The sequence below is a fragment of the Colletotrichum navitas genome (genome assembly GCF_030913465.1).
Source record: "Colletotrichum navitas strain CBS 125086 chromosome Unknown LY79scaffold_138, whole genome shotgun sequence".
Lineage (NCBI taxonomy): Eukaryota > Fungi > Ascomycota > Sordariomycetes > Glomerellales > Glomerellaceae > Colletotrichum > Colletotrichum navitas.
The window spans coordinates 31,641-53,948 of NW_026850684.1; the positions used below are offsets into that span (position 1 = coordinate 31,641).

General features: G+C 50.3%; 6 protein-coding genes across 6 annotated transcripts; 3 read left to right on the plus strand and 3 right to left on the minus strand.

The window, feature by feature from the left end:
• Nucleotides 1–993: 993 nt before the first annotated feature.
• On the minus strand, nt 994–1,662 carry LY79DRAFT_496530 (uncharacterized protein; the record flags this gene model as incomplete). The annotated part of the gene is made up of 1 exon (XM_060553342.1): nt 994–1,662. A coding segment is annotated over one exon (669 nt), but the record flags the coding sequence as incomplete, so codon positions are not given.
• A 1,122-nt stretch (nt 1,663–2,784) lies between these two features.
• LY79DRAFT_663728 (uncharacterized protein) lies at nt 2,785–4,885 on the plus strand. Its single transcript, XM_060562847.1, has 2 exons — nt 2,785–3,372; nt 3,438–4,885. Exons 1-2 carry the CDS (start codon nt 2,951–2,953, stop codon nt 4,807–4,809), a joined length of 1,794 nt encoding a protein of 597 aa, XP_060407614.1. The 5' UTR covers nt 2,785–2,950; the 3' UTR covers nt 4,810–4,885.
• Nucleotides 4,886–7,667: 2,782 nt separating this feature from the next.
• LY79DRAFT_643944 (Six-hairpin glycosidase-like protein) lies at nt 7,668–10,254 on the plus strand. Its single transcript, XM_060562411.1, has 2 exons — nt 7,668–8,467; nt 8,515–10,254. Exons 1-2 carry the CDS (start codon nt 7,780–7,782, stop codon nt 10,170–10,172), a joined length of 2,346 nt encoding a protein of 781 aa, XP_060407615.1. The 5' UTR covers nt 7,668–7,779; the 3' UTR covers nt 10,173–10,254.
• A 480-nt stretch (nt 10,255–10,734) lies between these two features.
• LY79DRAFT_572064 (uncharacterized protein) lies at nt 10,735–12,296 on the plus strand. Its single transcript, XM_060559315.1, has 4 exons — nt 10,735–11,121; nt 11,188–11,650; nt 11,718–11,921; nt 11,974–12,296. The coding sequence occupies exons 1-4, from the start codon at nt 11,039–11,041 to the stop codon at nt 12,241–12,243; spliced, it is 1,020 nt and encodes a 339-aa protein (XP_060407616.1). The 5' UTR covers nt 10,735–11,038; the 3' UTR covers nt 12,244–12,296.
• Nucleotides 12,297–14,033: 1,737 nt separating this feature from the next.
• On the minus strand, nt 14,034–15,633 carry LY79DRAFT_528784 (peptidase family M28; the record flags this gene model as incomplete). Its single annotated transcript, XM_060556063.1, has 3 exons — nt 14,034–15,100; nt 15,159–15,466; nt 15,530–15,633. The coding sequence occupies 3 exons, from the start codon at nt 15,631–15,633 to the stop codon at nt 14,034–14,036; spliced, it is 1,479 nt and encodes a 492-aa protein (XP_060407617.1).
• A 3,168-nt stretch (nt 15,634–18,801) lies between these two features.
• Nucleotides 18,802–21,409, minus strand: LY79DRAFT_572068 (peptidase family M28). The gene is made up of 3 exons (XM_060559316.1): nt 20,266–21,409; nt 19,340–20,053; nt 18,802–19,267 (listed from the first exon to the last, which is right to left on the minus strand). The coding sequence occupies exons 1-3, from the start codon at nt 21,042–21,044 to the stop codon at nt 19,261–19,263; spliced, it is 1,500 nt and encodes a 499-aa protein (XP_060407618.1). The 5' UTR covers nt 21,045–21,409; the 3' UTR covers nt 18,802–19,260.
• Nucleotides 21,410–22,308: the final 899 nt, after the last annotated feature.

The window sequence follows — 22,308 nt, forward strand, 5'->3', positions numbered from 1 at the left end:
CTTGACAGACAAAGAGAATGACTGGGCGCAAGTGAGGTAAACTGTCTAGTTTCTTTCTATGATGCTGCAGGCTGATAGAAAAACAAAGTCTTGAAATTTGCATGGCAAAGGGCAAATACTTGTCCATTTTCTGGAACTGTCAACACTTTGCAGTGTTCCTGACCCAGTACTATCGATACGGAGGCGTCTGGTAGAATGATGCGACAACTATTTTCGAGGTGGTCTGAAGCTGTCAGGTGGGGTGAGGACGGATGGACCTCATACTGGCTTAAGTGTGATGATTTATACCACAAGCCTTGTTCCCGTTGTCGGCCTTTTGTTGGCATGACAATTTGCTCATGGGTGACCACACTCGTAATTGAATCACGAAACAAAGGAAATCTAATGTCGTTAGACATGAGGTAGCCGAATTGGTAATGATATATAGTGAAATTGTGAGATTGTTCTCTTAAGAGCAACCAACAATTTCAGACTCCTCTGAGAGTTCTACGAGTACCTTGCCACATATGATGGCTCTATCTGCCTACAGTCTCCTCCATACACACTCAGAGTTGTGAAAGGGGGGTCTCCCTTGAGTTGCCTGAGTATTTCTATAAGCCCTTGACAGGTCAACAGTATGGTAACCATCACCATACTTAGGTATATATATGCAGATCTGACGCCATATTGAAGCTGTATAGAGATTACTCATAATATACATATTCTTTGGACTCGGAGTAGGTGAGTTAGGTAGTGAGCTATAAGCTATCTTTGTTCATAGGCCAGATGAGGAGAAAAGTTACTATGAATTTTAGATCTACAAGAAGCCGGACGATTTTCAGGTTTTCATTTAGACTGGGGTTAACTAATGACAAGACTTGAGAAAACCACAACGCAACAAAGCTATGAGAGCTATACCTAGTCCAGTTATCGAAATCTCATCGGCCTTCGCGTCTTGTGTTCCGTTTTGCCACCCCAATCCCAGGCTGGGGGAGGCGGAGGTGCTTCGGAAACTGACAGCCAGTTCTGAATGATTGACCAAATGTCCCTTAGTTTGTTGAGAAGCCAAGGAAACCTACGTTCAAACCAACTGAACGGTTTATCCCATCGCACAAAATAAATCGCAGCAGCGACTCCCACGCCAACAAGAACAGCGGGGCCGGCAGCCGAGATGATAGCAGCCCCTTTGACGAATGCTCCACCGGCTTTGAGACTCAACATACCGTATTGCAAATGGAAGAATCCACCCCCTGCTGAAGCTTTGACTGAGGCGGCAAGCTTGACACCTCCTGAAAGTATGCCCATGATAGACGCAACTCTGCCTCTCCATTCCTCCCACCATTCGCCATTCCTAGGCTTGTTTCTCATCATATTGAAATGACGTTCAAGTCTTCGCTTCTCGCTGTCCGTAAAACCGCGTTGAAAAGCTTGCCTAGCATGCGCCCATTGTGCCCTATCAAGGTCAATGGAGATTCCCACACCGGGACCGAGGTACAGGATGCCCTTATGTCGTGTATATTGCCATTCCTGAAGCTCTGTGTTTCTGAAACTCGAATCACCACTGATACAAAGCTGGTGATTGATGTTGGATCCAAATCCACATCTAATCACCACCAACACCCTGATCGTGCGTGGCACGTGGAAAGATATCGAGTCGAAGTGGCCGCTGACCACTATTACAAGTTCGTGACATCCGCCATTGCCTCGAATGTCGTAGAGTACGTCTTGAAGTGTGGCGTCTGTAGCTACAATGACAGGGGACGGGGTGTCTTCTCGAAACATCAGGCCAAGACCATCACAGATGAGGAAATTGACAACAAGTTCGGGCCACCACTTGCTGAACATGGACATACTTTTTCAGAACTGGAGACGCTTCTTCTTGAAGTCTTTGCATCTTGCCGAGAGACGAAAAGCACCCCGAAAGCTGCAAACTGCGACAAGATTGCGGTTCTTGGCTAGAAGAGGTCTTCCCTCGTTCATTTTGGACTCTTTGGAGGCGTTTTTGAACACCTTCATCTCCTTCTTAAGAGTGAGATACATTGCGTTGATCTCCTTCTCGGAGTCGTATTGGTTAATTCTCGACGAGCTTGAGAAACCAGTGACTGTAGAAGAATTCTCTGACCGAAATTTCGACATTGTGGGCCGAGATTGTTGGGGGAGGGCTTTTGATTGTAGAAAGAACACAATGACAATGTTTGTTTGAGGGTTTATTTGCCGTCGGGTGTATGACTGAATGAAGCTTGATCAGAGTGAAACCAAGGTCGCAAAGAAAAGAACGCAGCTTCAAGAAAGCTGAGACTTCTTATAGACGGCATCCAGCACCCCGCCTACTTAAATTTGTAATAAGGACCATGTCCTGTCTTTCAGAAGCCTGCCTCCCATCCAATGCCCCTCATATAAGACACGCAGAAAAAACCGATTCTAATCTTACGAGGCAAGCCAATAAGGCATGAAGTCGGCGTTCACATGAGAGAATCGTTTGAGGTTGGCTTGGAATGATTGGAGCCATGGTTTGCATGCAGCAAATGCTTCTTGTCAACGTGCCGTAAGTCGTAAGATAATGCAGGGGACATATGCAGTTATTCTGGCATCCTAGTTCATCTGACCAATTACCTCTAGTAGGAACTTTAATGCACCCCGAACCAATCACATGAATAGATACTTTACTGTGTACGAAGCACCTAATTCGTCTGTATCTACTTTGCCATTTGGCTCGTTCGACCTGTAATCGAATGCTGGCTTGCAGGTGGTATCTCCACGCCCGCTGTTCGCAGCTGCGACCATGAAAGCATCCCTTTGCCTCATCCACAGTTTGAAGTCACTATCCTTTCTGCATTTCAAAATACCCTCCCCACCTTCCCAAGTGCATCGCATCATCTTCATGGTTTGACCCAGTGGTCGAGGAAACCGGATTCAGCTGTCAAGGTTTTGATTTTCAATTTCTTGCAGGCAAGACCTAAATTCACTTGTCATGAAGTCAAACATGAGCAGCGAGCTTCCCCTGCTGGCACCTGCCACCCCACGCACACCACACGATACCATCCGTGGACCAAGTGATACGGATGAACCTGCTCAAGTGGATCGATTACGTTCCTCGGCCCCCTTTGATACAGGCTCGAGAACCGCCCAGAGCTGGAAAGCATCCAGAAAGCCATCTCAGCCCTCAAGGTTGCATCAAGCTCGACCCAGTGGCAATGAACAGTCAGCGCCCTCGCCGCATGGGCCGTCCGGAGGGAAAACAAAAGGAAGACGACGCACGACCAGACAACCTCAATACACTCCCGAGGAGTGGGATTCAATGAAAGGACCTATCGTGCATCTGTACATTATCCAGAGTCGGCCGTTGGATGCCGTCGTACAGCACATGGACCAGGTGCATGGATTCAGCCCTTCGTGAGTGTGGACGGCAACTCGCCTTTTCAAAGAAAAACGATGACTGATCCCGCCTTCTATAATAGGCCCAACATGTACAAGAAGAAATTCAAAGAGTGGGGACTATTCAAGAATCAATCATCGCATCAGGCGGAAAGTCGCGTAGGAATATCGACCGAGCAACTTGCTGAGCGACATCGACCTGTTATGGCTTTCCCAAGCATACCAAATGCATGCCGTGGAAAACCAGCTTTCCTATGGCAAGAAATGGCATTATCCGGCTGGCCTGACGCCGAGATGAAAGCTTTGGGTCACTTGATTAAATCGGCAACGGATTATCTCGGCGCCCTCTTCGACCAAGGCCTTGCAAAGGACCTTGTGTCTGGATGGAAAGGCGATTCTTTTGGTTTAATTGTCCCACCTGGACGCGCAGACCACTCTTTGAAGTGGAAACTGGTGGCAGACCAATGCCATGGTGCTTCTTCCCTCGTTCAACGGGATATGAAGACTCGACACAAATGTCACAAGACGCTGTTTAACGTTTTCAGAGACATCGACAAGCTTAAGCAGTATAATGACCCCTGGATGGCTGTGTATCTATGGGGAATCATTCTTTACCTGCGAGGTATTTCATACCGTATAGAACACCAGAAAGCAGGCGTCCCATCCGTAAGCCTGGCGCCTCAAAGCGATCATCTAGTCGGCCACACGATTTCAAGACTTGCCAGGCTGACCCTGGAAAAGGAGGGGTCTGGATGCTACATGGTGGATTGCCTCAACTTACTTCGCACTTTCTCCCTTGAGAGAATGAAATTGGCGCTAGAGCGAGTCTTCAAAGCCTGCATAGACTCATTTAGCAAATATCTCGGGGACTGTCATCCGGTAGTGCTACTAATGACCGCTCGGTTCCTGAAATACTGGCCTGCACAACTCGCGGACCACGTCTTACCAAACTATGAGAGTCTTGTGGCTATATCTGAAGCACAGCTGGGGCCATCGGACGAACGGACAATCACATTTTTAACCGAATATATGTACATCGCCCACTACCATGCCCACGACAAGCTTCTGACACACAGGTTGGCTCGGAAGATTTGTATGCGAACTCACGAGCTTGAATCTGTGCCTCAGTGGGGGCGAACGACATACGGCCTGGTGCTTGCCTCCAAGTTGCTGTCCAAGATTGAGAAAGATTCAGGCAAAGTCGACATTTGGCAATCTCGACTTAACTCTCTCGCGGATAAACTCCGCAACGGTGATCGGGAATGCCAAACGAGGGCCTTGCAGATTCGGCGCATGATGGCCAATTGGTATCGAGAGGCGGGAAACGAGCTGAAAGCTTCGGAAGAGACCGCTAATGCTGATATAATCTTCAATTACATGACGGAAGTTGTTGTGCTACAGGGCGGTTGGGATAGAATACGTCCATTTTGCGCTGCTCCTGGGATCATTTGCTAGATTGCTGAGGAAATTCTTGATGTCTAGTTTCGTTCGCCGACTGGTATATCTTCGTGTCACTAGGACCCTCTTGAAGGAAATGGTCAGATAGTCAAATCAGATAGATACTATCTTATAAGAACTATAGCGTCCATAGCCCTATATGGCACCGTTGATTGCTCACCTCGCCGGCGGTCCACATCTATAATGCGAGTAGATGTCTAATTGGGACAAGCCATCCTGGCGGCTCGCTATGACATCAATACCGCGTCCCATTCTTTCTCCAGCACCACACTAGTCCGACTATCCTTCTCCACATGCACGTCAAAGTTATGCTGGCATCAAGCCTCGTCGCCCTTTTCTTCGGTCAATATAAGTTTAACGAAGAAATCTCTTCGGCACATACGACCATACCCACTGGAAAACTCGGGATCCCGTCCGCTCTCCCATAGATAAGCCAGTGAGGGCCGGATTAGTAGTTGGGTCGGTGACGACCAGCGAATACCTGGTGTTGTATGTTGTTCTTTTTGCCCAATCATACAGATGGAGAGGGAGTATAGATGTATGGTGGTATCTTAGGCGATCCTACAGCCAGTCGCGGAAGTTGGCCCTTGTTGCTCTGCCTGCCCCTTATAGAGGTTCGCTATAAACTCACTTAAATACCCCCTTGTAAGCGGGGTGGGTGTTATAGAAGCGATCAACCTCCTGGAGGAAGTGAAGCGAATTGAGCAAGTCTTTCAGAAGATGTTTTCTGGGCTTGACGCTGCTGCGTCTCGTTGCGGAGGTGACAGGTCGTGTCTTGGAGCCACGCATGTCATTCAGTATGGAGACAAGTTCGATGTGTCGCTTGGCCTGAACGTTGGCGTGTTCTTCGTGAAAGGCACAGAGACGCTACTCCAACGCGCTGTTTGCGTTTTGGCCGGCTTTTATCTCGCCCAAACAAGTTCGGGTCTGGGTATCTATCGCTGCCATGTCGGGGATTCTGTTGACTTTTGCGGCCATGGGAACAGCGATGTAGAACAACAGCTGCCCACGGATTATCTCCAGGCGAGCTCTCTTCTCCTCGATTTTACTATGATGTCACGCTGTGAGAGCCGTGACTTTGACCTTTTGCATCAGATCACTCAGCATGCTAATAATAAAACTATACCACGGGAATCCGCAGCACGAAGGCAGATTCGGAGGAAGTAGAAAATGGAGACAGCACTTATGGGCTTTAAGGAGACAGACGCATAAGCTCAGCAATGTACATGTAGTCAGCTTTAGTAGCCCTTTCGGCGTTGCCGGCGGGCGTAATAAATTGTGTATGTGTGTGTATATATTAAACTAGAAATATATGAAAGGTGGGGCCTCAAAGAGGCCTAAAATTTAATAGAAATTTAATCCAAGATATTACGACCTGATAAACTATAGGTACCGACAGCCCCACCAGGCCCTGGAAGCGTAGGCAGCATAACGTCTTATAGACTAACAGAAGGATAACTCCCTACATAACAGAACTATAAACAAGTCACGTAATTATTATTGTTTTATATAGGTTATATGTTTGGTTTTATAGTATTTAGTATATAGGCTGTATATAAAAAACTCAGTGTGGTCTAACTTTACAGGTTGTCTGAGTCATAGGTTAGGGTCTTAATACTGTTACTAAATATTTACCCTAGCTACACTTCTAGCAGAAACCCTACTATTAGATTACTGACCATAACTTCAGCTTATAAGACGTCTTGCTGTCTACGCGCCCTGAGACCTAATAGGGCCGTTATTACCTGTAGCTTGTCATCAGGTTGTGGTACAGAGGTAGGCTAAACATAGGTAATATAACTTATAATAGTGTTATATTGTATAATATAGTTAATAAGTAAATAAAGTAAAATATACTTCATACTATAAACTATAATATAGTCTCTAATTTTAAAATCTATTTACTATATTAAGAAGAACTAAATAGAACATTATTAATATATAACAGATATAGAATATTTACTAAGCTAGAATGCTTATTATTCTGGCTTTAGCTGAAGCGACTCACCCTGTAGAATATTTAAACCTACGTCACTGCCCACCTACGCCTATACATACAATCAAATCGTTCTTCTATTGCTTTTTCCTATCCAGAGGTAACTCCATAATACAAACTATTCTTATTTCTTCACTCTTTCTCCCTAAGGATGAAATTCTCTATTATTCCTCTCGCCCTAGCTACCACTGCTATCGCCTCCCCAGTACTAGAAGAGGAAGCGTATCTAGCATCTCGCGATGTCTTACATCAACTCCAGCCCCGGTTCTGCCTGAAAAAAGGCGAATTTTGCAGGACTTGGTTGAGTAAGCCGTGCTGCCCTCCAAACAGGTGCAAAGCCTCAATGTGCTCATCAATAATATCACGGCCAATTCATCCTTATTAACATTCTAAATAAGTATGTAAATTTAAGCAACTGGTATTTTCACTTTTCCTAAGGGCAGGGTACAGCTAATAAGAGGCTAAGAATAATCAAGTTAACTAATAGAGTTATAGTACCTCTATTGCCTAAATAGTCTATATATGCCAAAGTTAGTGTGTAAGGGCCCCCTACTTAGTCACGTAAACTACAGGGTGGTAGGGGTAAGTTAAATGCCCCCTGTTATGTGATATCGCCACACAGCCCAGCTGGCTAGGCTAGTAAACAGTACTTTAATGCCCGCTACAGAAATAAGCTGGGGGGTGAGTGTTAGATTGAGATACCTGACAGGGGGTATAAAACTTCGGCCTGGTACCATAGTACAAATGCTGTCTTGTTTTGTACTGGACTGTACGTAGTAGATGATCACAAGCCCCCACCAAGCCTGCAAAGCATATGATGGAAGACTATAAGCAGGGCTCTTCCTTTCTGTACGGCACCCTCTTGTATATCTACCTTGCCTTAGCTTTGCCCTCTCCTGTTCCCCTGCCTTGCCTTGGCTCTCGCTCTGCTCTTCTGTCCCATGACACATTGATACTGTACCACCAAGACCATGGTCTCTCTGGCCTTGCTCGTGGCGTGCCTGTGGATGGAAGCGGCGGCCGCCGATGACAGCCCTTCGCACATGCTGTGGTTCCCCACCCAGGCCATTAACTACAAGTCATCCCTCCCCCTCGGCAACGGGCGACTCGGGGTGACGATTGGAGGATATCCTGATGAGTGGATCATCATGAATGAGGACTCGGTCTGGAGCGGACGCAAACAGGACCGAATCAACCGCAATGCTCCCGGTGCACTGGCTCGGATTCGCCAAAAGCTCGACGCCGGAAACATTGATGCGGCCGAAGCGGATTTTGCGAGCAACCTGGCGGGCGACCCGAGTCGACCGCGTAAGTTTGAACCGGCCGGCAATCTCAATGTCGTCACGGGCCACGACGGTCTCTCCAACGTGAACCGAACATTGGATCTCCAGACGGGCTTCTACTCGCACTCATATACCTCGAAGGGGGTGCGCTACACTCGCGAGGCCGTGGCCAGTGCTCCGGCCAATGTCTTTGCCATGCAATTCACGGCCGACAGCCCGGGCCAAATTGCCTTTGCCCTTTACATGAGTCGCGACAAGGGCGTCGACTCGGTCGTGACGAACTCAGAACAGACGCACTGCATCACTATGAACGCGTACGGTTCGGACGATCCGGGCTACCAATTCACGTCCCGGGCCTGTCTCACCACCCAAGGAGGTTCGTTACGCGGAATCTGGTGTCGGCGACTCTAACAGACGATGCAGGAAATGTCACGACCGACGCCATCAAGGGCAATGCTCTTCACGTCAGCGGTGCCGACTCGGTCGTTCTCTGGTGGGACGCCGAGACTGCCTTTTACAGTCCTCAGTGGGAACAGGTCTTGACAGATCGTCTCACCGCCGCCATGGAATCGACCTTTGACATCATTGCCAAGGCCGCCGTCGCTGACCACCAGAAATACTATGACCGCGTCTCGTTCAACGTGGGAGCTACGGCGCCGGCCGCAAGATATAACACCATGGACCGCATCGGCAACATCCAAAAGACTCGGGATCTCAACTCGGACCCGGAATTGCTGGCTCTGATGTGGAACTATGGCCGTTATCTCCTCATTTGCTCGTCGCGGCCCGGATCGCTGCCACCCAACCTGCAAGGCGTCTGGAATGACCACATGGACCCGCCTTGGGGCTCGATGTACACCGTCAACATCAACCTGCAAATGAACTACTGGGCCGCCAATACGGCCGGGCTCGGCGATCTCATGCAGCCGCTCTGGGATTTGCTCAAGACGGCCGCGACATCTGGGGTGGACTGTGCCCAGCGCATGTACAATGCCACAGGCTGGGTCGTTCATCACAACCTGGATCACTGGGGCGATTGCGCGCCCGCCGACGGCAGCGGCCCTTGGGCGCCTTGGACTCTGGCCGGGGCATGGCTGCTCAGCCACGCGAGTGAGCACTATCGCTTCACTCGCAATGCCACCTTTGCCAAACTCGTCGCGTTGCCGTTGATGTCGTCGGCCCTAGACTTTTACACCAGCTTTGCCGTCGTCAGCCAGGGACAAATCAAGGTCTACCCCTCCACGTCCCCGGAGAATCAATATGCCATGGACGCGGGAGGAAACTTGGTGGGCATGGACATTACACCCACGTCGGACCGGGCGTTGCTGTGGGACTTGGCGACGAGTTTCATCGAGCTGAGCGAAGCCGTCGGCACTACCGAGGGCGTGACGCGAGCCCAGGCCTTTTTGGCGCAGATTCCACCTCCCGCCGTCAACCCGAGCAACGGGCGGCTCCTTGAGTGGTCCAAGGACTTCCCCGAGGCCGAGGCCGGTCACCGGCACTTTAGCCCCCTCTATGGCATGCACCCCGGCCATGAATATAGCCCGCTCAAGAATCCAAACTTGTTCAAAGCCGCACAGCTCTTGCACCAGCACCGGACCGAATCAGGCTCAGGGTCGACGGGCTGGTCTCGTATGTGGTCCGCTTGCCTCCACGCGCGAAGCTTCCTGGGCGATGCCGTCGTGGAAGACTTTGTGGAAATGATTGCCACTTACACGCTCTCGAACCTCTGGGCCATTACGTCGGATGTGTTCCAGATTGATGCTAACTTCGGCCTGGTCGAAGCTGTGAATGAAGTGTTTCTGCAATCCCACCTGGACGGCCTTGTGCATCTGGGGCCGGCCCTGCCTACCAAGGCCCTGGCCAGTGGCTCCTTCACCGGATGGAGAGCCCGCGGAGGGTTTCAAGTCGACGCTACATGGGAAAATAGCCACATCAAAACGGCGACTATTGTGGCGTCTGTTGACGGTCCGCTTAGCATCAGAGTAGAGAATGGGCTTAAATTTAACGTCAACGGCAACCCGTACGCTGCCCCAATTCAGGCCAAGAAAGGTCAGAAGTATACCATTACCCCTTTATAGCTAAAAAGATATCAGCCGTACTTGTAATTCTCCTTGCCACCGCAGTAGTACTTATATAGCAGTCGTTCGACTTGTGAATCACATTTAGGCACAGTTTGATCGCCGCAAGGCCAGAAGAAGTCTTAGGGCGTGATCGGCAACTTAGATAAAACTTAGATATCGTCCCTACATAGCAAGTGGCCTACCTGCCTTTCCCCTTCTGTCTTTTACAAGTTAATTTAGCTATAACGTATAAAATTAATTAAAACTACTTACTACCCTCTTCCTTATTACTATCCTAAACTAGGGTAGAGACACTGACCGCTGTATAAAGCGAATATCTCTACAGCTGATATTGCGATATCTACGCTTCACGTGACTTACATGCCTGTAGTTCAACCCGACTTATTCCCTTCTTAGGTCCGGCGCGTCCAAGGCTTGACGTTCGTCGTAGCATGTAGCATAACAGATCTAGGTATTTACACCCTTAGGCCCCCACCTGTTGTGCGCCCCTGTACTGAAACATTTATTACAAATTTAATCCCTAGACCTGAAATTTCTGATTTTAATTTTGCCGTTCTATTCACGCTCCTGTATAATCTTTTGTCAAAGGAGGATTTAGCTAGTGTGGCTCATGAGATGAGCCACATCGTGTGCAATGTCACATGACCGACTTTGAGCTCCCTATTTCTATGACCCCTGGCACATGGGTTCCCGTTTCTTACAATTCAAGCTTCTCTTCAACCTTTAGAACGCCCACTGCTGTGTGCCCTAACTCATGAGACCTTTACTCTCTATCATACTGATATCTACTAACACATACCACGGGGTATAGGGCTATTCATCTATACCAGTCGTTCCTATATGTTATTGACGTTGCATCGGCCATGTACTGTCCTTCTACCACATCACAGCGTCTACTCCTCGCTGTCGCATTTATACAAGGCCTACTTGCCTTAAGTATTGAAGGGTTGGTTCTACTTCTTTCCTTTCTCCATACTTACCTAGGCAATAACTAACTAATACCAAATTAAAGCTACGTTCTTGTTACCGTTGAGGTTGACCTTGACCCGGCAGCCTACCAGGTCTTCTCTGGGCACGCAGTACCTATGTACTTCTCCCTCTTCATTTTCGCCTTTGTGCACGAGATTGTCATCGTCTACGATGCATTGCGTCTGAGCAACATGATTCAGATCGTGGGGCTCTGTATCTACAACATCCTGCTGCTTGTTTATGCAATTGTTCAGCCCTTACACGTCAAAAAAGCCTTGGATACCCTCAGTGCCTCGTTGGTCATGGGCGAGCGTCCTATTTTGCCACTTGGACTCCATACATGGGAACGTGTTAGCCTAGCTTTGATGGCTGTGGTCCTGGTGCAGGTGGTAGCCACAGTTGTGACGTGCTTCCTTGCCTACAAACTGCATTTCGAGTTCGCTTGGGTTATGTACAGGGTTCTCCATGCCGAGCTATCAATGAGGCGACGACTTCTGACCTTTCAAGTAGGTTGCCCTCTGGCGCGTCTCTACGCGCCTGTAGCTGACCAGTTCATGTGCTGACATGATGTATGCCCCGCAGATATACATGGCTCTTATCAAATTTAGCGTTTTCTTCCTCCTGGGCTTTCTGGTTCAGGTAGCTGTCCTGATGGTCTCCCAGGCCGACCCCGAGTTTGGACTCTCCATTAGCGGCATCTTTGTTACCCTATTCGTGGTTTGGATGGCGATCAAATTCGCCCTAGAAGAGAAAAAGATCGGCACGACACTCGTCATTGTAAGCACGAGACAGCACTCTGTACCTCCTAACGCTAATCAACCAACCCTAGCTTGCATATCTTGGTGCTGCAGGTTATCTAGCTTACAAGCTTTCCGTCTTTTACAATAGCGGCAACTATGCACTAGTTGTGTTTACGGCTATTACCCTTGTTATTATATGTTGTACTGTTGTCATGGCGATCTGCTGTATGTCCAACTTTCACAAAGGGCTGGTTGTCTATATTACGCCCCAACAGAAGGTTATGGAAAATGACGTCCCTCTCCGCTATGCACAGAACACCTCATATCGATTAGAGTCTCTAAGAATGGACCTTGACTAACGGTCCCTATCTATTGTTGTTTGTAGAGCATAGAGAAGAATATGATTTCAGAGTATATTTAAGTGCACTGCTATGGCTTTGCGTCCGATGCTCAAGCAGTGAAACAGCCATGTGTATCTGCACCCGGGCCGTTGGGAGCTGCCGAGTATCGGCAGTAAATTACATCATACCGGGCTTTTAGAAGCCGAGAGAAAGGATTTAGGACTGCGGCCGCCGGCAACCTAGTGACTGTATAGGGGCTGTAATCAGCCAGAAATAAATCTACCTAGTTTCCTATGAATTATTAACTTTATTAATACCTACTGTATAGCCAAACTATTACTAGAAACACTCATCTCTGGAAACTGTGTTTTGAGTTATAGCTGGCGGCAAGTTAGCGGGGAATAATATGCTGGAGTTTTGTGTCCGCATCTAATTAGCATTCTTGTGTAAGCCAGCGCTTTATGCCTCCTTCCCCTTAAATTAAGCGCTTAGCTACCTTTTCCCTAGATAGTCTAGTATCGCGATTTGTTATCTGGAGGCCTGTGGGTGATGGATGATAAGTCCTGGTGTTGACTTATTTTGTAGGGAGGGCGTAGTTGTGCTGGTTGGTAATGCAATAAGACCTGTGTTGGTTTGATAAGGAGCTATATAGCTTTGATTTTAACATCTGGTCTGTCTCCACCTTCCTCAAGTAAATACCAGCTATAGGGAGCTGCCAATCGTTATTTACAGTTGTATCTATGCCTACTAGGACGACTGTATTATAGTTATATAGGCTAGTATTCTACTCAGCTGAATAACACTGTCAGCTTAACGTTCTAATAGGTCAGTACCAAAGTCCTAGATCAGACTATGTTAACGCCAAGATACTAGACAAACGTTCGTACGGAAAGACATCAGATTTGAGAATGGATTGAAGCCCTTTTCGTGGACCACTGAAAGTCAGCAGAAACCACCCACCGCATTTGCGAGAAGCTTGGTATGGATCACCCATACTTTGCGGTACCGTCAGCTTGATCCTGTTTGGTGGGTTCAAGGACTGTTATTACTAGGCAGGTGCACCGTTCAGCAGTTCCAAGCCTCCGTCTATACGCATACAAAAAGGTGGTATATATTTACAGCCCGCCGTAGTTCGGCATCGTAAGACTGTGACTTAAACCTTATGTGGTCAAAGACTATGTGAGGCAGCTACTGCCGCCAAGTCTCGGCCGCTCTAATAATCCCCTGGCACAAACACTCTAGACACAACCAGGATACCGGGTCGTGATTATCGCGCACCTCCGATCGCTCCAGACCCCATTCATTGCTGTTGAACATGTTCAGCGCATTTTCCCACCGAGCATCAGAAGAAGGGGTCACTGTGGGTGACCTCACAACCGTCGAAGCTGCACTGAAAGAGCAATTACCGTCGAGAACTGTTGACCAGGATCTACCGTCGTCAGACATCAACATCATCCACTAGGGGAAGGATGAAGCACTGTTGGCATGCTACAACCGAGCTCTATCTACGTGGCATCATGGTGGGTACAAGGACGTAACTGCAAATGCTACATTGCTAATGCTAGAATGGATAGTGATTACTAGCCTTGATCAGGCAATTTTTTGAAGGGACTGCAGAATGTCAACCTCGGACGCCAAGCAGTTGATACGTCGGCAACGTCGTCAGCCAGTCTGAGATCTACCTACAACACTGGTCAAAGCAAGGTAACAGATAAGCGTCTGGCAAGCAACTATTTTCTCAAGATTTTCATTTATATTGTCAAGACATTAGGTATTATCTATCTCGGTAGCTCTCGATACACATTAATCTAGTAGATGTTGTGCTCGCCGTGGGAGCAGCTCTTCGCGTGCTCGGCGTGTTCGGCGGCGAGGGCCCACTTCTGGAACTCACGGCGGATGGCGTCGCGGCTGCGGCGGGCAGGCGTGGTTGTGGCGCGGCGGGGCAGGGCGGCGGGAAGCTCGTTGGCGAAATCAGCGGCGACGCGGGCAGCGGCCTTTGCGTTGATGGTGATGGCTTCCCAGTTGATGTTGTCGAGGGTGTCGCAGGCCAGGTGGTAGCAGGGGTCGGTCGGGGCGCCGGCGCCGGTGAAGATGCCGGACGAGGGGATGCCGAGCTGGAGGAAGCCAACGTAGTCGGAGCTGGAGCCGAAGCTGCCGAACGCAGCGGGCTTGCCCTGGGCAGCGATGTAGTCGTAGATGGGCTGGGCGCCGAAGAGGTCGCCCTCATTGTCGCCAAGGTAGATGTTATAGACGGGGTTGATGGAGCCGATCATGTCGTAGTTCCAGTAGAACCGGATGGCATCGGCCTCGGCCTCTGAAAGCTGGGAAGTGTAGTAGAGGGAGCCAACGAGGCCGCTTTCCTCGGCACCCCACCAGATGAAGCGGACCTTGTTCTTGAAGCCGCTGTACTTCTTGAAAGAGCCAGCGATCTCAAGGAGGGCCGAGGTACCGCTGCCGTCGTCATTGACGCCGGGACCGGCCTGGACACTATCCAAGTGGGCGCCAAGGACAATAACGTTGTTAGGGTCGCCCTCTTTGGTCTCGGAGATGATGTTCCAGGTCTCGCGCTCATCCCAGATGGCATCGACCAGGAGATTAACCTCCAGGGTCTCACCAGCGGCGAGGCGTGCTCTCCAGGCTTCAGCATCCTCGAGGGAAATGAGACCAACGGGCACCAGCAGGCCCAGGTTCTCGGCACTGAGGGTGGCGGAGCCGATATCCTTGCCGGGTGTCTGGTTGTAGAGAATAACACCGACGGCACCGTGGGCCTTGGCTAGCTTGAGCTTATCGGAGATGGCGCAGACGCCGCGCTTCACAAGGGGAAGCTTGCCGGTGGCGTCAATGCCCTCCCACTGGTCGGCGAAGCAGCCAGAGCCTGTGCACCGGAAAAGTCAGATACCAATAACTTAGCAAATTGAGTACGAGATTCTTACCTCGCTCATCATCGACAGGGGTGTCAATGAGCGGGGCGGTGTTGCCGCCGGGGAGCGCAGTCGGGTGGTTATACTGGAGGCTCACAACGTAGACGTCCTCTCCATCGGGACCCGTGACCTTGAGTTCGCGGGTCTGGGCGAAGGTGTGGTTGAAGTACTGGATCTTGGTGTCGAGCTGCTTGGAGAAGCGGCCCTGGACGCGCTCGAGAATGTAGTCGGACGAGGCCTTGTAGCCGGGCAGGCCGAAGGCGCGGTTGCCACCGTTGTCGCGGGCGATCTTGTTGAGGTTCCAGAGGTTACGCTCCAGCCTGGGAGAGAGAAAGACATTAGCATCGGTGATCCATCCTCCATTCTTGGAACGGGCAACGCACTCGGTGGTGAGGATATCGGCCTCGACCTTGTCGGCCGTGAGGGGGTCAGTCGCGAGGGATCGCAGCGCGAATAGAGCCGCAGCGAGGGTGGCGGCGGTCTTCATTGTGGCTGGGTTCGTAGGCACGAGGGGGACGAACTTGACAAAGCTTCAATGGATCCAAACGAACGGACTGATCGGCAGAGAGAGCAGACTTTTGGGGGACAGCACGGTCGGGTCCTTTATATACTGGACGGGCTCGTGCCAACACTTGCCAAGCAGAGAGAGTTGCGCGATAAGACGACAGCCAGTGAGTGACAACGTTGGCATGGGGAGGGAAATGGACGGCTTGCAGACTGGGTTCGGTTGGTCGCATGATGGCAATCTATGGTCCCTGTCTCTCTGTGAGTACTCCGTACCTAGTGTAGTGTATCATTATCTGCTTGCCACACACGAATAAGACATCTCAAAAGTTTACACTGCCTGGTTCTCTCTTGGGTCCCCTAGCCACCGGGTGCACTGAGGCATTGGTGCAGCGGCGAGCGATGCTGTCTCGGGCAGGTGAGCGACGTGGGGTGTTCTTGGCAGAAGGACTTTTGCCTGAGAGAATGGCGGATTTTGGCCCGCGGGCAAACGGCATGCCTTGGCACCTTGGATATCTGCCAGTGCTGTGAGTCTGAGCAGGTAGACGAATGGCGACAGGCGTGCATGGAGATGGTGGAAGTGCGACGTGCTCTTGGCCTACCGGGGGGGTTCTTTCCCATCATTGGCACTTGTGGATCATCGATGCTTCATCGGGCAGGTGCCAAGCTTTATGAGGGGATTGTGGAGAGAGACGGAAGGACCGCCTTAGATACGTGCGCTATGAGAGAAACAAGTCTAATCGGAACAGTAAGTTAGTTGCTCGGTTTCTTGCGCAATACCGACTGTCATGGCCCATATCGTTCGACCGACGAATCGGTTAAACTGGGTGACTGGGCCGAGAAATGTTACAGCTCATGCGATTGGCAAAATACTCGAGGCGGCAATTTGTTTATTGCCGGTACTGACTTTCAGTCGGGGCAATACATTCCCTGCCTCCGCCGCGTCCCATCATCGGCGGATGAAGATGGCTCAAAGAAACCGCCCCTCGCACAAGCCGTCTGCTAGACTCCCTCGTGGAGGTACCTACCGGTAGTGCAGGTACGTGTGTGCCTGCATGCTGCAGCTTCAACGTTGCATCGCGTCGCAGCAGCCATGGCCGAAGAACCATCAGCTTGCTTGCGCGTGTGCGTGCGTGCCTGTGTGCAGGACATTGCGCCACCGTCAAGAAAAGGAGGGGAAAAAACAATCCCAGTGTTCATCCAATGTTATGCTGCTTGCTCCAATGACCTCTGTCGCTGCGAACTAAGAAACAAATCATTGTGGTCCAGCCACCACCACCCTGTCCCTATAAGGCATAGGAGAAGCAGTACAAGAGCTTCATCGCAAAGGTTAGATGCACAACAGTACATTTTGCAATACAAATATCACAACCTAACATATCTAATATAGTAACAGAAGTGGAGCTGGAGAACCACACTTGTCACTTCTACAACTACACTAATACATCGTTACAACATCTAACTAATGAATCCGTGTGAACAGATGTAAAGCCTGATAATATGTTAGTCAACTAGACTTGCAATAATAGAGGTAATAAATCAGTCCCTAATGCAGCTCTAGGCGATTTTGATATTACTTACATGCTGGAATATAGACAGTTACATTAGACCCCTTATACAATAGGCAACGCAATGTAGCAGAGCCCAGAGGGACAAAGTAGAATATTAACCAAGGCATCAGACAAATTTTTGTTCAGACTAATCGCAAGTATATTACAGTTAAATACTGTAAAAGGTTCACTTTCAGTTTAATATACCTTAGGGGGTGGCGACTTTCATATCTTTAACGACTGGCAAGAAATTGCAAAGAGCGGTATGACCCCAGAACAGGCGATACTAATCAGCATTTTTCCTATTTTAACCAGTACCCAGGGGGCTCTTCAAGCACATCAACAGCAACGATTGGCTTCGCGCTCTGAAGGGAGCTTTGGCTATGCCCGGGGAGACAGTAAAGGATCAACCAAGATGAAGATTCGAATGTTGGAGCGCAGAGCCGGGTCCTAAGGCGCAGAAAATAATATCTGGGTTAACAAATCCGAATCCAACGGCCATAGAAACAGTTGACCAACATCAATGGTGGCAGAAGACCACTTAGACGGAAGAAACTCGCCGACGATAGAACGCTACTAGAGGGGCTGCAAGAAGTGCCGAGGCGGATCAAGAGCCCGTTGACGAACTACATAATGTAGAAGCCCGCCTGATCAAACTCGACATTGCAAATCCCCACGCACCCTAATATAATGGTGACTGAAGGCATTGTGCGTTGAACCCGCAGTTTGTGTACGGATGTCAGGCGTCCTACTGATCATTGACTCCAAAGAAGGAACAAGCACTGATTAACATGTATTTCTTGTGTCTGTTGAACTCCGACATAGTTCCAGGACTATATAAAAACAACTTTTGCTTTTCTACATCTTTTGTTGGTTTGACTTTAAAACTACCTTGATAGTAAATATCAGGTAGGAGTAATATTGCTAAAAATCACCCCTTTCCTCTTACTACCTGTAGTACTCATGTTTTGTATACTACATACGTACTTGCTTTGCTTACATAGATTCCTAGTCACGAAGTATCAACTTAGTCCCCGCTTTCCTCATAGGTCTTGGCTCCGCCCATCGTGCAATCTCAAGTCTGGGCGAAGCGGGGAGGCCACCGGACGGTACGAAATCGCCATGATCCTTTTCTCGATAACACCCCTTTTCCGAGATGGGAGCCGACCGAACCCTCCGCAAATCATATGATACGCGGTAGTGCCGGACTGGAAAGCCGAACCGCCCAATCTCCAGAGGGGGGCCCCGTAGTCGCCGCCAAGCGCCGGCGCGCGTTGGTCTGTTCTGGTACATCGCGAAAAAGCCCGCCAAGAGCCAAGAACTCGCCAGATTCACACCCCTCTACGCAACTCAGACGTCTCGGCAGCTGCCGATTTCAAAGTCTCTGTAAAAAGGAAAGCACCAACACGTCAAGATAAGCTTTTGCTTCCACCGCTGTCCAGGATACACCTGCATTCGCTAGTATCCGACTGCCCGGGTCAAGCTTTGCTACAAAGTCGGCAGGGGGAGGAAGGGGACCTTGATGGCTCGGCGTTCCACTGATACAAAAAGAACCTCTACGGCCTCCTTTTCACATGTTTTTTTCTCTTTCTGCCTTTCGGCGTCCACTCATGATTCCCACGGTCCATGGTGGAGTAAACTGCCGATCCTTTCTCCCGGCGACCCAGGTTGACGGTTCCTGCCTTGTGTTGCTTTGCAGTTAACAGTTGGTTCTACGGGGGATTATGCTAGGGTTGTCACGCATCTAAGGGTCCACGGATGTAACGCATCCTGGCTGAGATTGTGGTTCCTCCCGCATGAAGATGTGATCCCCCCCCCCCTTTGCCGGTTCTGCAGCAGCTTATCTGTTACTCAACGTCGGTTAAAAGCCCATATGTAATGTAATGTAACACCGCTAGAGGGGACGCGCTGTTATATTGAGTCGTAGGTGCCATTGAATTAGCGACTCCATCCGTTGATGTTGCCAAAGCAACGCCGGCAGCCATTGTTCATAGTTATATCACACTTTCAAAGCGACGACTCTCCGTTCGTTCATGTCTCATTCAAGAATTAATATTTATCTAGCAAGTAGGGTTTTGACACCGAGAGCAAATGGCTCCCCCCTTCTTTGGAGGTGAGCAATGCTGTTAACTGCTCTAGATCAAGACAGTCACACCACCGCCGCATGGTCCGTCGTGAGAGTGGCCAGTAAGCTCAGAAGCGTGCTTGAGATGCATGGCCGTGTCAGCGACCCACAGGCGCTGAGGAAGCGAGACGGGGGGAATGGTGTCCCAGCTCATCGAGTACGTGGCAACGCTGTGGGCGATTGCCTGAGCGTTGATGAGGTAGGCATCGTGGTTCAGATTGTTGATGTCGTCGCCAGCCTGGTGATAGTTGGGGTCGTAGGCGACGCCGGCCATGCCTCCAAAGAGAGCAGCCTCAGCCTCAGTCTTGAGAGCCTCAGCGCCGGTAAAGACACCACCGGCGGGGATGCCGTTCTCGATGAAGGCAGCGTAGTCAGAACGGCCGTTGAACTGGGTAGGGACGTGGCCGAGACCTCTGGCCTCGTAGAAGCGCTCGTAGAGCTTTTTGATAACGTCAGAACCCGGGGGGCCTGAGAAGTTGAAGGTGCTGCCGTCGCCGTCGTAGATGGAGAGCCGGTAGTTGGGACTGGCAATCATGTCAAAGTTGAGGTATGCGCGGACTTTGAGAAGCTCCGAGGCGGAACTGTTGAGCTGCTTGACGTAGAAGTACGAGCCGAGCTTGCCGTACTCCTCGGCGCCCCAGAAAGCAAGACGAACGGCGTTGTTGGTGGTGAACTGGCTAAGAGCCTTGGCAACCGTAAGGACACCAACAGTGCCGGAGCCGTCATCGCTAGAGAAGAAAATCGCGGTTAGCCAGTGTCATCTCTTGCTTTTGTGTTTTGTTTGATTTTTTTTCGTTTCGTCTCTTCCTTTGCCACTTTATTTATCTCTTCTTTCATCGCTTCTTTCGTTTCTTCTTGCGCTTTTTTCTTTTCTCGTTTTTTCGTAAACCCCCCCCCCCCCCCCCAAAAAAAAAAACCCTTGCGCTGGAAAGCAACTTACTTGACACCAGGGCCGGCAAAAACAGAGTCAGCATGGCCTCCGATCATGAGCACGTTGTTGTGGTCTCCCCCTCTCGTCTCGGCGATTACGTTGTAGTTGGTGCGATTCTCGATGACGGAGACGAGGTTGAGATGGACCCTGACATCTTGGCCAGCCTTGAGAGAAGCAAGGAAAGCCTGGCCCTCGGCTTGAGTGATGCCCACGGAGGGTGCATAGGCATCCGACTCCTCGCCAAGGGATCCCCTAAGATCACCTTCCTCGTCATTGTAGACGATGGCAGCAACAGCGCCGGCAGACTTGGCGAGGGTGGTCTTGACGGACAAGTTGCAAGCGCCTCTCGCCATAAGGGCGACACCGCCAGCGACGGTGGCAGGGAAATCTTGGGCGTCACACCCAAAGTTGGCTACGGCGACGAGGGGCGCATCGCTGACGTTGCCGGCAGGGGTGTATATCAGAGGACGGGATTGAACGTCAACACCGTTGACTGTGAGAGCGGCCGTGGAGCCTATGAATTCCTCGGTGAAGGGCTGCTTGTAGATGTCGTAGTAGTCGAGCTTCTGGAGCTCCTCGACCAGCCAGTCGACCGTGGCATTGTGGCCACCGCCGCCAAACGCGCGGTTTCCGCCGTGGGCATCAGCAATGTCCTGAAGCTTCTGAGAGCCGGCGAGCAGGTCGTCGATGGTGATGAGGGCCTGGAGCTTGTCGGACTCGACGTAGGGCTTGCCGTCGAAGGCGCCAGCGAGTGCCGGCAGAGCCAGGGTAAGAGCGACAGCTCTCATTGCAGCGGGATTTGTGCAGTCTCAAAAAGCGAAGGGAATCCGGGAGACCGACAGGAGGGCAAAGAGTCGAGGAGGAGGTTAGCTGGACAGACACTGGAAGCAAGGCGACTGAGCGGATTGAACCCACTCCTCGGCCAAACAAGAAGCAGCGACTCTGGCCGCAAATGCATGTTTAATAAACTGGCGGTACCCATATTTGGCGAGAACCACGTGCGGCTTGACGGCGGAAAATTCTTGGCGAGAGGAAGAATAAGGAAGCTGTCGCTGCCGGTCGTCCTGTCCAAAGCTACAAACCTTGGCTTGGCACCCTGGAAGGTATGTAGCCATCTCCTCGAGCCACGGTCCCAGTTAGTAAGTGGGTGAAGGAGGGCGCGAAGCCAAATAAGTGGGGTTTGTGGCAAAGGGTTGCGCCTTTTGGTTTGTGATGCGATGGAGGTACGTACCCGGCTCGTCAAGAGCGCGGGGAAGGGACGGACAGAGTCAGAGGAACCCCAGGAAAGAACCTTTCAAGTACGGAGTAATGTGTGTATTGTTCCTTCCTGCCTGCCTGGCCCAGGAACGGTCGGGAGTGCCAAGCGAAGGTCTAGTAGTAAGCTTATTTCTTGGCGGTGCTTTGTACCGAACACACCCTCCCCCAACGGCCATTGACTCTCCGATAGGTCAATGGCAACAACCTGCCTAAGCATCCAAACACAAACTTTCCATGATTTATGCCGCCATCGATCCGATGCCCCTCGGTGTCAGCAGTGTCCGTACATACAGTCATGTACTAACTAGTATGTACTAGTAGCAAAGAACACACACACTTGGAGTGGTGGCCATCCCATTCCATACCATCCCATCCCATCCCACTTTGAGCTGACACCCTTCGGTCTGGAGTCCTTTGTTCGTATCTATTCTTTGCCTCTGATTCCATCACCCCCTCGTCGGATTGGAATATTCCATAAGGGTCTCCTTGTCAGCAACGTGACTGGGGTTTCGCAACCCGGCATGTCCACCTCCGATCCGACATCTCTCTACGCTTCACACGCGACGTCACACTTGGTGACTACTCGATTACGTTATTACTATCTTACGATCTACCCGTTGTTGCACGGAGAATTTCATCCCAGCTATCACTCGGCTTCGCGGCCCCTTCAGGCTTTGGCAGTTGATGAGGCCAACGCAATATAGTCGCTCTAGAACCCCCCATAAGCGCTCCAGTGCAGTTCACCCGGTACATGAATATTACGATACGTAATATAACTCGACATGTAGCACCTCT

Bases quoted from the DNA above. Each gene is read 5' to 3' on its own strand.
- LY79DRAFT_663728 (XM_060562847.1), top strand. From the start codon at position 2,951: ATGAAGTCAAACATGAGCAGCGAGCTTCCCCTGCTGGCACCTGCCACC. The intron at 3,373-3,437 runs GTGAGTGTGGAC...CTTCTATAATAG, and splicing joins GTGCATGGATTCAGCCCTTC to GCCCAACATGTACAAGAAGA.
- LY79DRAFT_643944 (XM_060562411.1), top strand. From the start codon at position 7,780: ATGGTCTCTCTGGCCTTGCTCGTGGCGTGCCTGTGGATGGAAGCGGCG. The intron at 8,468-8,514 runs GTTCGTTACGCG...CAGACGATGCAG, and splicing joins CTGTCTCACCACCCAAGGAG to GAAATGTCACGACCGACGCC.
- LY79DRAFT_572064 (XM_060559315.1), top strand. From the start codon at position 11,039: ATGTACTGTCCTTCTACCACATCACAGCGTCTACTCCTCGCTGTCGCA. The intron at 11,122-11,187 runs GTTGGTTCTACT...ACCAAATTAAAG, and splicing joins CTTGCCTTAAGTATTGAAGG to CTACGTTCTTGTTACCGTTG. The intron at 11,651-11,717 runs GTAGGTTGCCCT...GACATGATGTAT, and splicing joins GACGACTTCTGACCTTTCAA to GCCCCGCAGATATACATGGC.
- LY79DRAFT_572068 (XM_060559316.1), bottom strand. From the start codon at position 21,044: ATGAGAGCTGTCGCTCTTACCCTGGCTCTGCCGGCACTCGCTGGCGCC. The intron at 20,054-20,265 runs GTAAGTTGCTTT...TTTCTTCTCTAG, and splicing joins TTTGCCGGCCCTGGTGTCAA to CGATGACGGCTCCGGCACTG.